Source organism: Synchiropus splendidus, chromosome 9 (assembly GCF_027744825.2).
Source record: "Synchiropus splendidus isolate RoL2022-P1 chromosome 9, RoL_Sspl_1.0, whole genome shotgun sequence".
In the NCBI taxonomy this organism is placed as follows: domain Eukaryota; kingdom Metazoa; phylum Chordata; class Actinopteri; order Syngnathiformes; family Callionymidae; genus Synchiropus; species Synchiropus splendidus.
In genome coordinates, this window is record NC_071342.1 from 25384956 (window position 1) to 25400262 (window position 15307).

General features: G+C 55.7%; 1 protein-coding gene across 2 annotated transcripts in view; it reads right to left on the reverse strand.

Moving 5' to 3' along the window:
• The window catches only part of sptbn1 (spectrin, beta, non-erythrocytic 1), a 48498-nt gene that overhangs the window by 27113 nt on the left and 6078 nt on the right, over nt 1-15307 (reverse strand). The window contains exon 2 of one of the 2 annotated variants that reach the window (XM_053874315.1): nt 7750-8036. In XM_053874315.1, coding sequence (XP_053730290.1) covers nt 7750-7897 — 148 coding nt within the window. In that variant the 5' untranslated portion in view covers nt 7898-8036. Of the gene's footprint in view, nt 1-3484; nt 4129-7749; nt 8037-15307 lie in introns of those variants that run through there. The other variant, XM_053874314.1, reaches the window with a different exon arrangement.

A 15307-nucleotide genomic window follows, 5' to 3' on the forward strand; every position in this document is an offset into this window, starting at 1 on the left:
CACATCCAGAGCGAAGACCCGCCCACGTGCTGGGACAACCCTGATGGGTATGAGGACCTCTGGAATACACACAGGCTCCAGGTGACGGAGCGAATCTGAAACACACCCTCCGGTAAATGTCAAGAATATTGCAGCCCGACTCCATCATGCCAGTGTCCAGCTCAGTCGTCAGAATATTTCTGCCTTTTTGTGACAATGTTTTCTGTTCATGGTCACTGTTTTGGCTCCAGGGTCAGTATTGACTCAACCTCACGGGGTTGTGGGTCTACTGCCACACACACAGACACCCCCCCAAAAGTGATGATGGTAGTTGGCAGCGCCCGTTTCCACAGTACCAGCACTAACTCTGCTCCCGCCCAGACAAACACGCCATTTGTGGCTCTGGGAGGCAGAGAAGCCCCGCCCCCTATCTTCCATCACGAGCATGCTCAGTCCAGCGCTTTGATCCTGCAGCACAGAGAACTTTCGTGTTCTTCGCTCTGTCACAGCCACGGGACGCACACAGCTTCTTCCTCGATCACGGACTGGTGTCACCGACTGACCGGGCACCGTCCCTCTTTGGCTCTGACAGAGCTCCCACTCTGGCGCTCCACATTCCCAGGACATCCTGAGGAGTGACCACGAGCTCACCAGCACGTCGCTGCTTCTGCTTCGTGCACAAATTCTTCAGTCCAACGAGCGTGACACAAGTAGGGACCCGTCATGAGATGGAGGGCGAGCCAGCGCCACCTGCGGACCGGTCCAGCTCATTGCGCTCAGAATATATTTCTTTGGAATTACACAGAGCCAGCCATCACTCGGTGCTCGCACCAACACTGGCATATTTTGCTGACACCTTCTGCAGAGTTCCCTGGCTACCAGGGCTCAGGGATGGGACCGATCCCATCCAGTATCCGGCCCCAATACCGACCAGACAATTCTCTCTTGCTACAATTCAGAAGACGTTGAAAATGTTCCAAACCCGCTGGTTGTCTGCCACATAGTACCAACACGCGGCATCTTGACGTCACGGCACAGCCGGTTCTGGAGCGCACGCACAATGTTCCAAAACAAACAAGACGCAACTGTCTCCGTCTTCGCTGAAGGCTGGAGTTGGTCATCATTTTGGCTTTCACCGAATGCACAGAAACGCCGAGCTGCACATGACGCACTTCACGCAACAGCACGAACGCGCCAGCTCGTATAGCAAGGCGTCGCCCGGAGATCCCAGGCTCACGCAGGACGGTGAGGAGCAGGCATGTGAGCTGTCCACCCTCGAGTGTCGGGTGTCAGTGGCAGCTTCATCAGCATCAGATGGCTGGACGGTTCATTTCACTAAGAGGGTTGACAGAGGAGGAAAAGGGCGGGACAGCGACAGACGCAGCGCAGAAGCTCATGAAACATTGATGAGGAGGAGGAGAGGAAAGAGGAGCTGATGAAGATGGAGTGCAGAATGAGGAGGCACCGTGGAGCAGACACGGCGCCCAAAATGCACCCTGGCCCCCACCCCCAGCCCTCCGTGCCTCACTCACACACCCCACCACAGAGGGCCGCTCTGATTGGCTGGCTGCAGGACAAGAGGACAGAGGCCCGGGGGCCAGGTTTTGTTGGGGCTTTGTGGACAAAGGAGGCGGGACTTTAACATCCATCCAAGCTTTTCATCACAGCTGAGAGCGAAGGCCAACCAATGAGTGGGAAACGGCCTCAACACCTCACTTCCTGTCAGGCACCCAGCTCATTTTACTGGAGTGAGAAGGGGCCCAAGGTTTCTGAGCATCAACTGATGGTGGGCCATTAGCCACGAGGATCCATTAGCCTCAGCTAAATTCAGCTCATCGATCCCCAGCACTCAGAACAAAAGGGTTTAATGGTGGAAAGTATCAGGCTCAGACACGCCCTCGTGAGCAGCACCATGTCAGTGGTCCAAGTCACATGAGCGCATGACCTTGGCCACGCCGCTGGTTTGCTCCCTCTCGCTTGGAAATATCAGAACCAGTCAGATTCAAGCAGAAGGGGGCACCAACGTTCCGTTCTGGTCAGACGTAGGATCAGAAACCTTTTGACCTTGCAGCAGTCCATATTCTCCCTGCACCATCCTCGAATGACCGACCGACCAGGCAGACCTGACTCAGCAGTTTGGTTGTCCTTACAGTCGCCACAAATCATGTCATCTATGTTTATCATTTACAATGTGAAGCTCGACTCTTGGGCCTGAATGAGTCAGCGGCTGAGGTCGGGTCCGTTCAGCACTCAGTGTTCCACATGGAGAGGCTGGATCATAAAGCAGCTTCCTGCTCATGCACACAGGAGAGCGTTGCTCAGGACTGTCTCCACACCAGGAGGTGCATGCAGGCTCAGCCTACTGCTGGATGAAGATTCGTAGGTACCGTGTGTGATGAGGTCTGTAGTTTGTGTGTGAAGTCGGGGACGAAAACCAAAGGAAAAGAATGGCACCGCTGCAGGTTAACAATTAATCCACTGCTGCGAGGCGAGTCATGACTGGAGCTCTTAATAAGTGAGCTGCCGCCGCTGCTGCTGCTGCTGCTGCTGCTGCCACACGAAGCTTGGTCTGGCTCACCGAGGACAGGCGACTCTGTCGTTCACTCACATAAAAACAACACTTCTTCATCGTTGTCACACAAGGAAACCTGGCGGCTCAACACTGCTTGTGATCTTGTTCTGGGCCTGAGAGCTCACAGGTCAACGGAACATCTTGGAGGTGAAGAAGCTTGACTGAACCACTCAGGAGCAGGGGTCCAGCGAGACTCTGGACTCCGTCCTGGGCGGCGGGTTGGGGACATGCTGACACGCAGCCTGGGAGCAGGACGAAAACACGACAAAGCCAGATCTTTCTCCACTGCTGACACAGTCAGCTGAAAGCTCCGACTATGTGAGAGTGAATATCATGTGGCTGCACTGTGGCGCACACACACACATTCCACACCGGCGGGCTGTGAAAGGCTCCTCACATGAATCCATCCCGTGAGTGAAATGGGTTTAAACTGACTAACCAAGTGGGAATGTCTCAGCCAGTCAACAGCCTGCAGACGGAGTGGCCCATCTGATGACCACCAGAGAGCCAAGGGTCGTCGGTCAGCTCGCAATTAGCTGACAAAATCTGGGCGTGGAAGTTGAGCAAGGCAGCAGCCTGTCAGCCGACACACGCGCACCTGGGTCAGGTGACGTCAAGCCGAGAGGACGAGGACTGGGATCCCCCGACACTGACTTCACACTCCCGACCCCCACACGACCCGTGAAGCCTCACAACATCCACCAACATGCACATCTCACATAAGGAGCAAGTTCAACCATTTGGTCCTCCTTCATAGAGCAGCCAGCAGAGAGCAGCTGAAGCCCAGCTCAGACCGCAGCACGAGCGTCTGTCCTCGGGCTGACTCTCCAGCTATTTGAGGGCTTCCTGACTCTGGACCTCCCGAGGGTCACTCTATTGTTCCACTTCCAACTGGTCTGCAGCTCCTCTCATCACACCTCACTTCCTTCCTACCTTGCAGCTGCTTGAACCTCCCCTCCAGCTGGTTGTAGTTGAAAGCGGCCTGGCCAGAGAACCCGGGGCCGGGGCTGGGCCCCCGGATGGGGCTGAGGCTTGGGCTGGCTCCGTGGGAAGGGCCGGGGCCCGGCGAATGAGACGGGGGTCCGGCGTAGTCCAAAGTGGGGGAGAGTGGCCCTGGCAGGCTGCTGGTGGCGCTCTGGAGCTCCATGACGAAGCCCAGCGAGAAGACAACGGCTCAGAGGAGAAGAGTAGTCCACATGGGCTTCTGCCCCAATCAGCAGCGTCCGGCAGAAGCTTGGCCGAGGAGTCTCACCACTTTGGAGCCAAAGCTTCAGAGATAATTCCAGAAAGGCGCGTGGCAGACTCTCCTCCCGCTGTGTGCCGACTCTCTCCGAGACTTTCTGTCTCGCTGATGTTGAGGAAGAAAGCGCTGGCTCAGCAGGAGCGCCGCAGCATCATGTTCCCCCTCTCCTTCCATCCATCTGTGCTGCGCTCCTATTTACACATCACACCTCCGTCCCAGATCACAAGCAGCCAAGAGGAGGACTCACGGAAAGGCTTCGAGGAGAAAGACCAGGAGCAGACGGAGACGGAGGGAGGGAATGAAAGCGTGGGTTTGTCCTCGGGTGCGCGGCAGCAGCTCTGAGACGCTGACAACACCTTCAAACCAGGGAGAACCAGGGGGGAGGGGCGACTTGAGCCGGCAGCCAATGGCAGCGAGGAACTGTGCAGTGATGTCATGAGTCAGTTAGCATGGGGTGGGGGGAGCAGGAGGGGGGAGCCAGGGAGGGGAACAGGGAGCGTCTGTTCACACTTGAGGAAACAACGTGGATCTTAACCAAAGCAGATATTCTCAGTTGTTTCATGAGAAGTACGACACGTTTGTCCCCCTCATGCTCGACACTCACTCCAGCACAGGCAGCGACCTCAGACACACACACACGACTCCTACAGTCACATGATTCCATAAGAACGTCAATCATTGTCGAGATCAAGAAGACAAAGCTCCATCTCCATCCAACGTCTTGTCTATGGACCTGCCCAGGTTGAAGGGTGCCCATCACCCCAACATCCTCAGCGTCCCAGCTCTAATATTAGAGGCTGCCGGAAGCTCTTCCTGCTCCACCACTTCCTGTTTGAGTCTGCTGTCCATTAAGACACCGACGGTAACTTTCTGGAAGAATGGTCTCCACTTCCTGTTGGGCTCTTCCTGCCGCCAGGATTGACGCAACCGAAAGGCAGGTTGGGATGGGGGGGCAGACTGCGGGACAATTGGAGGAACAAATATCTACGTGACCCTGAAGCCCAGTTCACCCACCAAACACTGAGCTGGGGGGTCAGGTCTGCACCTCAGTCCCCTCACACGGCAAAGCCTGCACAGGTCAGTGGGGGATCCGTTCTGGTGTGGGGTGAACTGACACAAAGAGCCACGGCCGCAGCCGGGCCCAGGCGCAGTGGGGCGAGCGGGCCGGTCCAGCAGCAGATGCTTGTCTCCAAGATCAAGCCATGCAGGTCTGCACATAGGCGGGTCCAGAGGGACTGGAGCGGCTGTGAGCGTCCAGCTCCTTCACTCACTTCCTCCACTGCATCACGCTCTCAAATACACGCTCGCTATGACCTTATCATCATAGTCCTAAAGAGCATGTGCTTTTGTCTTCTTCGAAACAGTCCTGAATGACGAGAACAAAGGTGAATCCATGTGACAACATCTCATCTTCAGTTGATGACAGGGGCTCCTGGGGCAGCTGGGTCCTACACGAGCTGGGTCACAGCGAGATTTTAACTAGGAGCAGACTGGGCAGCCGCGGGGTCAAGGGTCAGGGTGAGGGTCACGGGTCAGCGTTAACATGCTGCAGATGCAGGACACAGCAGCTGTGTGGAGCAGAGGACGACTGCCGGTCCTCGCCTGTGCTGAGAGTCACGCCGCATTTCCTGCTGTCATCTGGCTTCCTCGTGGCCCGACCCCTGGAGGCAGCCCCCCCACCTGGAACCAAGAGGGCCATTCATGCAGCCAGAGCGCCTAGCGGTTGTTTATAGGGACTTGGCAACATGAGACTCTGCCAACGCAGACGAAGACTTCCTCTTCTGTTCTGCAGCCGTTCACCATTGTCATGTGTGTCTTTGGGAAGCCATCCGGGGGGGCGAGGGGGGAGGCATCTCAGGTGGCAGTAATTTGGATAAACCCAGACTGTCAAGGGGGGGTCGATCGGATGGGAGTCTGAGGCCACACGGAGCGAAGCAGTCACTTCTAAAAGACTCCTTCAGTCACATGGCACAACATTCCCATGCAACATTAGAGGAGAGACCAGAACAAGGAGCTGTCACACCACTCGTAAAGGTTTGCCAGTGGTCCGTGAGTCAGAAGAGCAGAGCCGACGACTGACGGCACATCTGCAGCCCTTCAACAGGACAAACACGGCCAAATCCATTCCAGATGGTGAGTGGAGGGCTGAAGCTGGTGTCGCTGGCGCGGTGAATTTCACACCAGCCCGCCGCCGCTGCCTCCTGACCACACCCACATTCCTGTGAGGTCAGAGCCGCAGCGCAGGCGGCCATGTTGGAGGCAGGACACGGGTCCCAGCCAGTCACCAGCAAATAAGCCGCCAACAACCTTCGCCAGAGCGGCATGTGGACTGCCAACTACACTGTAATTCAAACCAACCCACGGAGAGCTCAGGTCCGGTCTAAAAATAAAGGCTGAGCTTTTCTTGAAACTCTTCACTTTAGCCAATGTTTCCCTTAAACCGCACTTTCACTCTCATCGACATTCCCAGAATTCCACAACCCGGGCAGGAAGGGAGTAAATGAGTGGGTGCGTGCATGTGCATGTGTGTGTGTGTGTGTGTGTGTGTGCGTGCGTGGAGTCCTGCCTGTGCATCTGAGAGCAGTGAGGAGAATTAAAGCGCGACCCACTCCAGAATCAATGTCGACCACTGAAAGAGTTCTGGTTAAAGTTCAGAGCGACTCTGACTCATCGAGGGGCGTGGTCACGGGTCAGCTGATGCTGGACGAGTCGGAGTCATTCATGACTAGTCACAAGAGTTGAGGTTACATCAACATCCTGAAGGTTTGTGGAATAAAACAGAGCGTGTTCTCACCCGCTGAGCCAACCCACCCACTCTCACCAACACACTGTAAGGCCAGCTGCCTGCGTTACCATGGCGACCGCAGCTCTTGTGTTTCCCAGGATATCATGTGGAGGCGAGAGGACTGAGCCACGCACGCACGCACGCGGTCGGCAGCGTCAGTTTTCAGGCGCTTCAGGTGAACTGCGTCTCCAGCTCATGTTTCTCTTCAGTCAAACTTTCTTCTTGAGGTGTGGTGAACACAGATCAGAGCAGCTTGCACATGATGCTCAGGTGATCCTCAGCACCAGAACCGGCTGAAGGAAAACCACTCTGTCCAGCAACAGCACTGGCGAGACTTCACACGACCACATGAGGCAAAACCTCTTCTGTTCAGTCCCTCAAACCTTCAAATTCCTGCTAACTGAAACGGACTCCCAGTGAAGGCCATCCAGCTTCCATCCGCTAGGACCAGCCAACAATCAACAGAAGATCACCGGAGTTAAACTGAGAATCTCAACACACACTCTCTGTCCTTGTGAGGACCTCTCCTGGCCATCACCCGGCCTCTCGCCCTCAACACATGGCTCACCTGAACCAGGACTCTGAACCAAACTGGGACCCAGCTGGAACCACCCAGTTGTCTTGAGGTTTTCGACCTCAAAACTCGATGTGGACCAACCAAAATGTCTGCACAAGATCAGTCCACGCAGGTTATTAATCCACGCACATGAACAGAGAGCAGAGAGACTCCTGCTGCATATTTAACAGCAGGGGGGAATGATTCAGTGTTGAGGGAGAGCGCTGCAGCCGTGGGCCACCAGGACACAGGCGGGCTCACTCACACAGCCCCACCAGCCCAACCAACAGCTCTCACTCTCTTCAGTCCTTCTCCAACCCTTGAACGCTAGTTCAACGTGAAGACAGCGGTGAGCCACCAGGGCTCACAAACTCTGCACCACACATGAGGCAAGCTTCCTTCTGCTGGAGTGACCTTCCACCTCCAACAGTCAAGAGAAGACAGAACTAGCCGCGAGCAGCAGCGGTGGTGAGACGGTTCCACTTCCTAACTGATGAGAGAAGTGTGCAGCCAGAGCTTCAGTCACGTCACTGGTCGCCCCAGTCACAACAAGTGCAGACGGCAGGAACAAGGTCACGTCTGGCTGGTGTCGCCGGACAGCGGCGGGGTCTCACCTGCGAGGGCTTTGATCCGCGAGCGCTCGAACAGGCGGGCCGAGCTGTTCTCGTTGTCCCAGTCGTCGGCGTCCCAGCGGTTGTTCACGCCTTCGTTGTACTGCTGCTGGATCTCCATGTGGTCGTACTCCGCCGCAACCGACGTCATCTTGACCCCGATGCGACTCCTCCACTGCCGCCTCCAAGTCCGCCCAACTGCTTCCTGTTGCTACTGTCGACGGGACCCCCCGCTCACGCGGTCACAGAGTGGCGGCTCTGTCTCGCAGGCCCAGAGGATGTGTCACTACCTGCAAGAACCAGACGACACGGTTAGGCACCAGAGACTCCAGATCAACACCATCATCATCAACGGAGCGGGTGACTGACACCTCAAGCTCAACCTCGATAAATGGAACCCACAGATACTTGTCTACAGCATTAGGAGGTGAGAGTCAGTTCCGCTCCAACCTCCTGACGTGCTACACTGATGTGAAAGGAAGGGGCGTTCACACAGCTCACACAATCTCACATCCGAGAAGGTCACCTCACGTTCCAAATCTTCTCTGGAGGTCCAGTTCCACGACCGAGTGATCAAGGGGAAAAGTGAGTTAAGGTCGCCGCCCCGTGGCCAGAACATGCAACTGCAGAGTTCCAAACAAAGCACGGAGCTGTGGCTTCCGTCGCCATAGCAACACACTTCCTGGTGCTGCTCTTCGCATGAAGGCAGAAAAATAAACTTTACCCAGATGCTGGTTGTTTGCTGGTGCATTTGTTCAGCGGGATATGAACATGACTGGACTCTCAGCGTGACTCAGCAGCAGCAGCAGCAGTGCAGAGATGGAGTGGGCATCAGATGCGCTGCTGTGTTGTCATGGCAACATGCGGCGCTCGCCTTCACAGCACGGGAGGCAGCTCAGCGCCGTCGAAAACTCCGACTGGAACACTTGTTTGGAGACTAGCTTCAGCATCGTCTCTTCATCTCTCGCACATCTCTCGTCATCTGCTTGAATATTTGGCCCCGGTGATGACGAGGCTCAGCATGAATGAAAGGGTCCTTCAGGACAGCAGAATACTGAAGAGACCAAGCACTCGCTGAGACACTGTGGCCTCAAATGGACCAGAGGTCCGCTTCAGCGCTGCCCCGGGACCAGGCTTCAGAGCCGTGGGTCTGGTCACATCCAGGTCAGAGACAAACCTCGTGGAGGTCATCGTGTCATCCTCCTGCAGAGATGTGCTCGAGGAGTAAACCTGACCGGGACACGCAGCTTGTACACAGGCGCTTCATCTTCTGGAGACAATCAACTCCATCATCTGTCCTCAGCTGTCCAACCACCTTCCACCACCGCGGTGTTCGCGGCACGCGATTGACAGGCTGCGTTTACAGCAAAAAACAATATGCACTTGTTAGGTTTTCATAATGTATGAGTGCGCCGTGTCCTAAAGGTGCGTGCGTGCGTGCGTGCGTGCGTGCTGCTGCAGCCCACGCTCTGCTCAGAAAGACCTGGACTTGTGTTGCCAGGCTAAAAATATGAGGCGGAGCAGGAGCCCACAGTGGAGCCAGGTCTGTGCTGAACATGCAGCAAGAGAAGGCACCAGCGTTGCATAAGGAGAGCCGCCACGGCAACGTTCTTCAGGTGTTAGGGGCATCACCATGGCAACCCGCTCACATTCAGACTCCTCTGAGAGAGAGAACGCACCCGAGCCTCTGAGGGATTCATCAAAACTAGATACAGCCAGTGACATCACAGCGTGATGGTGAGGAAAGAAGGGGCAAACCCACTGGTTATCTCGCCGCACGAGTCCGAGGAGCCAGAGGACGGACGGGTATTTATGGCAGGAGTGATAAGAAGCTGACGGAGGGAAGGAAGGACAGAAATAGAGAGTCGCGACAGATGGGTGGCGGTGAGAAACCGAAGCAGGAGCACGGAGGAGGTTGCAGCCGGAGAGGCTGTCAGGACTGGGCTCAGAGCTGAGAGCTCCTGCTGCAGCCGCGTCTCCACCATCCGTGGTGCTCTCCTCCTGCTCCAGCCGCTCGCCCACACCTCCTCCCACTCATCCCGCCTCCCTTCTTCCCACGCCAGTCACCAGCTTCCATCTCGTCCTGCCTCGCGCTCGTTTTTCAACTGTCCAGATGATCCGAATCCTCTCAGAGTCTCAACTCTCTAGGGTCAGTCACCGGTGACCAACAGTCACCTGATCACTTCAACTATCCAGACGCCATTTATGAAAAGCAGTTCCGGGAAGTCGGAGGCCCCCTGCTGGCTTCACGGGGAGCTGCAGGACCAGCATGACAGTCGCTCAGGAAACAAATGTCTCTGCAAACATGTTGGACTGACGGGACAGTTTCACGGCTCATTCTCTCTCCGTCTAAAGAGGCACATAGCGGAGTGAAAAGCTGCCGTCGCCATAGCGACCGCTGTCCCAGCAGGCTTTGTGTTTGCAGCCTGCTCATCAGACTCCCGACAGCCAGACAAAACCCCCTCAGCTGAAGCAAAGAGCAACTTTTTCAAGATCATTCACAGAGTTCTGAGCATGAAGCAGAGGAGGAGCACATGTGGACGGTCGCTGGAGGTCAAGACCACTCGATGGAGCTCACTGGTGGAGCTCCTCTGAAGGGTCCTGGACCACAGTCCTCGCCGTGGTGGCCATGAGAACAAAGTCTCGCAGGTCACCACAGAAGCACCGTCGTGACGCCTGCTGCGTCTCGCTTCTCATCGACGCCTCAGTCAACATATCTCATTGCTTTTCAGGTCTTTTCTGTATCTGAATATGAGAAGCATTGCGCAGGAGAAATCTGTGGGCCACTTCCTCCCAGCCTTTACAACTTTGTTATTCAAGTATCAGTTGTTCACCATGGCAACAGTTGAGTGCAGCTCCTACGCACCGCGGGCTGCTCTTCGCTGCAGAGCAACACAAAGATTCCAGTGTGAACGTCGCCGCCACTTGACAGCAGATTCGTCTGTGAGTGGCCAATGGGAAAAAGGTCAGCGTGAAAACACCGAGCCAGCATTTTGTTCCTCCATTTTGGTTTCAAGAGAGTTTAATTTCTCCTGACTAATGCGTGTCCTTGGGCAGATTCACGTCCAGAGACTCTTATTCTGGCTAGAGTTTCCTAGACAGGTGTGTTTCTAATGTCCACTTGTGTCTGTGTTTCACACGACAATGATTGACAGTGGAAAACCGAGGCATCAAGCGAACATGTGGAAACAGTTCCTGGTCCTGGTGAAGGCTGACGCTCACCAACCATCAGTCAGGAGGGGCACTGGCAGGTGGGCGCCTCCACACCAACAGAGAGCCTCCTCTTATTCAGGCCACACAGACGCATGTGGGACAGATCCCACCCGACATGCAGGCGCTCACTGGAGCCAGCACTGATCCACTTTCACCACCTTGAAAAGCTCCAAGTCACCGCCGCAGTGTGGCTCTGCAGCGGAGCTTCAGAGAGCGTTAAAATAGGCTGGATGCTCATATTTAGTTCTGACCCCTTTGTCAACATGGGCCGGTCCTCGCAGAGGCAGCAGCTCTGCTCTCAATCGCGCTGGACCTCCTGCGACTCACGGACTCACAGTCGACTTGTGAGAGTCACGTGTGTCTTCTGAGAGCACCATGAGACACGGCACACGGATTAAGGGAAGAAACCAGCCAGCGCTGCCGTGGTCATCAGAGAAGGTCGCGCTCTCGCTCTGTTGGCCGTTGCCATGGTTACGCCACTGAATCAACTGGCAAATAAAGTACAAAACTGGGACGAGGCTAAAGCTTCTCAGGACCTAAACCATGTCACATGACGATACTAGGCTTCGTGACAGACGGGAAAGAACACAGCAAAAACAGCACTAGATGTCCCCACAAGGACAGTTAAACCAGGTGCGCGCACGCGCACACAGACACACACGCACAGGAGGGGCGGGAGGATTTACCGGGGGCCTCTGCTCTGTCATGTGAGTCTCGTGGACAAAAGGAATAAAAGAGAGAGGAATGTGTCGGGATGAGACCACAAAGATCACCAGAACCGACCCGGAGAGAAGTGGGAGTTGTCACTTTAACCCGGAGGTCATGTGACCGGGAGGAGCACGATGCAACAGCAGCTGTGTTGAGTCACACGAGTGCGACCTGAGCGCCAGCTGATAACACACTTGCAACACACCTGAGCGCTGCTGCAGGTCCAGCTGCTGACGCACGGGTCGGGCCCGGAGACGCGCCGCCTCAGCTCTGAGGTAAGGTAAAAGATCCGGCCAGCTGAGAGCTTCCGCTCCCCATCAATACGTCATGTGGTCACATTTGTTCAGTCAGGCGACTTGTTTTCTTCAGAGCCCAGATTCAAGTGAGACAAAGGAGCCGAGATCTTTTCCAGAGACTGACCCAGTGAGACCCAAGACAGAAGACGTTCCCACCCAGTCACCACTGCAGCTCGCCAGGCCAAGACCACCAATCCTGCTGAGCATCACCCCGAGACGGGCCCTCGCCGTGGTCCTCTCACCAAGCCACGGTCACATCTGCAGCGGCTGCACACCGAGCTGGGCCCACGCTTCCAAGTGCAGACCTCTTCCATAGCGCTGCTTCAGGGAACACAGACAGGCTGTGTGGTTTGAAAGAAGCAAACTCTAAATGACTGTAAATTCCCAAACATGAAAAGCTCCCAGCAATAAACAACATTCAGCCAGGAGCCCAAAGCTCCTCTGCTTCAGCTGCACGCACCGCTCCGTGACCTTGACTGACCACAGCCAGCCAAATCCACATGAAATGCTGAACATGACTCTGGGTTTGCTCCTGCTCTCAGCAGCTCGTGTCTCAGCGCAGTCAAAGCGGGACGCTTGGTCCAGAGGTCACCGTCGTGAGGTCCAACGCAGAGCTGCGCTGCGTGGCCCTCCCTGCCGCCTGGGCGGGGTTTATTGGTGGACGCCCTTCTCATCCGTCTGCATGACTGCATGGTTCACTGATGTGGGAGCGCTCTCTCGCACGCGCACGCACGCACGCACGCACGCACGCACGCACGCACGCACGCACGCACGCACATGTTATGTTTTTGTTTGTGCCATCACCCTTTCCCCAGCCTCTCCCCCAGAACACGTGGCTCATCTGGACCAGGACCTCGGACTAGACTGGACCCAGTTATTTGGAAGATTTTGCCGTGAAACTGAAGCTTCGAACGACAAGTACAGCTCACAAGTTCACACACACACGGGCTGCAGTGTCTGGAGACGAACAAACAGACGACGGGAGCAGGTCCTGATGCACACGCCGTGGAGACCCTGCATCGTGTGTGTGTGTGTGTGTGTGTGTGTGTGTGTGTGTGTGTGTGTGTGTGTGTGTGTGTGTGTGTGTGTGTTGCAGCGGAGGACACGCCATCCTTTCTTCTAGCAGGAAATGAGGAGGTTTTATTAGACGCGCACTTAAATCATTACAGGCCGTAGAAGCAGGGTGAGGCGGTGGTCCCCGCCCTGCCGACTGCAGCAGTGAGCTCAGGCCTCGGCGACTGAGCTGGAAATGTTGTGTAACAGCTCCCCTCCCGAGTCCCAGCAGATCAGATCTGCACCACCCCGAGCTGTGACATCACCACCACCATTGTTGACCGACTGATGTCCAAAAGGCAACTGGAGGTGAGAATATGGTCAGAAACCAGGAGAGCAAGCCCCGTCCCGGCGACACATGCAGCGGCCCCAGGAGCATCACAGGCAAGAAGAGGAAAGACTGGCAGCCACAGATTCAGAAACAACTGAAACAGATGGAGCTTGTGAGCGAAAGTGAACTCAGCAGAAGTGAAGGCTATAAACCCTGTAGATCAACATACAGATAGTGCAGTGCAGCTCTCACTAAGATGTACATTGCAGACAAGTGCCTCCTTGTGTTTGGGAAACAACCCCCCCAGGAGCCGGTCATCTGATGCCTTCATGAGAAGCTGTGGATCCATAAATGAAGAGTTTTATTTACAGGACTGTGTCTGGAGGCAGGAGGCACATTCCGTCTCAACATAAACACTGATAAGATGACGGCAGGGCGACGACTCCGTGGCCATCCAGATACTGGACACCTTATTCTGAAGGCTACAGGACAACATGATGAAGAGAAACTGGCTCTGACTCATTTCTGGTGCAGACAAACGGAGAAAGCTTATCTCCACAAAGTTCAGCGTCGCTGTACAGACCCTCCAACTCACTCATTACACAGCTCAGAGTGGGTTCAGTCGACAAAAGCAGAGCTGGCACCTCCTGACGGACACTGGCACCTTCAGTCCCAGACTCTTCAGCGTCAGCTGTTTCACCCTATCAGAGCCTTCACTGGAGTCTGAGGCCTCGGTCACACTCACTAGCTAAACAGGCTGATCAGACGAGAGCGCCCCAAACACCGTGCCGCTCCACCCAGAGAGGAACCAAGCTGAGCAGCTCCTCCCCTCCACGGCTGGGGGGCTGGTCCAGGACTCTCCTGACACCATGCCACAGATGCAGCAGGAGGACACGGGAGTCCACTGGCAGCTTCAACTCAACATCTGAACTCCAAGCCTATCCACAACCTTCCACTCTGAAGCAAGAAATGGTGTCATGATGTTGAGGCCTGATAACACCAGCCTGCAGCAGAGGAAGTCCTCAGTGACACCTGAGACGCGGCGATGACCTCTGAACCATCGCAGGCAGACGGAGGAGAAGACTGGGCAGTTACATCTGCTGAAGAGCCACAGCCATTCTGATGAGGCTAGGCTCCAGTTGGGCTGCAGCAGCGCAAGACGCTTCTTTCTCACTGGGATCTGTGAAGTTCAGACAGAAGACGAGCTGGTGGCACAATCGTCTGAACCTTCTATGAAGCAGAGGTCACGGTGGCTGCACCGCCACACAACGCTTCATTTGATCAGAAGAGTCCACTGAATGAATGACTGTCTTCATCAAAACAGAACAACCAAACGCCGGCTGGACAGTTGCTCCACCCAGGAGAGCAGCAACGACCATCATGGCTATCCACACCGTGCACACGTGACCTTCCCCATGGTGAGAAACAGCCCCACCCCATCCAGGCTGACTGGGAGAGCTCATCGGGACGCAGACACCGTGGCCTGCATCACCACAACCAGGACTAAGAGCACATTCCTCCACCAGGGTGCGAGGCCCTCTGATGGGCTGCGTGGGCAGACTGACACCGTGGCTCAGGAGGAAGGACAAGTTTCCAAGGCCGACAGTGTCCAGCAGACTCAAGCATGTGTGATAGAAAGAATCCGAACGGTACAGACAAACAAGTGGGTGGAGCTACTGCAGGACAGCTGGAGAAGAAAGAGCAGGGGTCAGGAAGACAGAGGGGCTGCAGTCAGAGTCCGGGAGAAACAGGAGGAGACGGTGGTCTTCTCTTCTCTCAGCGTCTGGCCTCCTCCTCACCCGTAGCTTTACTGGAGCGCACGTCATCCTCCCTCCCCCACCCCTCCCTCCCTCCTCCCCCGCTGTTAATGCGACGCACACACCCTGGCTCCAAAAACCCCGCCAGATGTGCTCCACTCACGTCACACAGCCACACACTGCAGATGTGGTCTGGGTCCGTTTGGGTGAGGACGGCGCAGAACCACGCTGCCGACAGCACACACTCTGGAGGCCTCTCATTC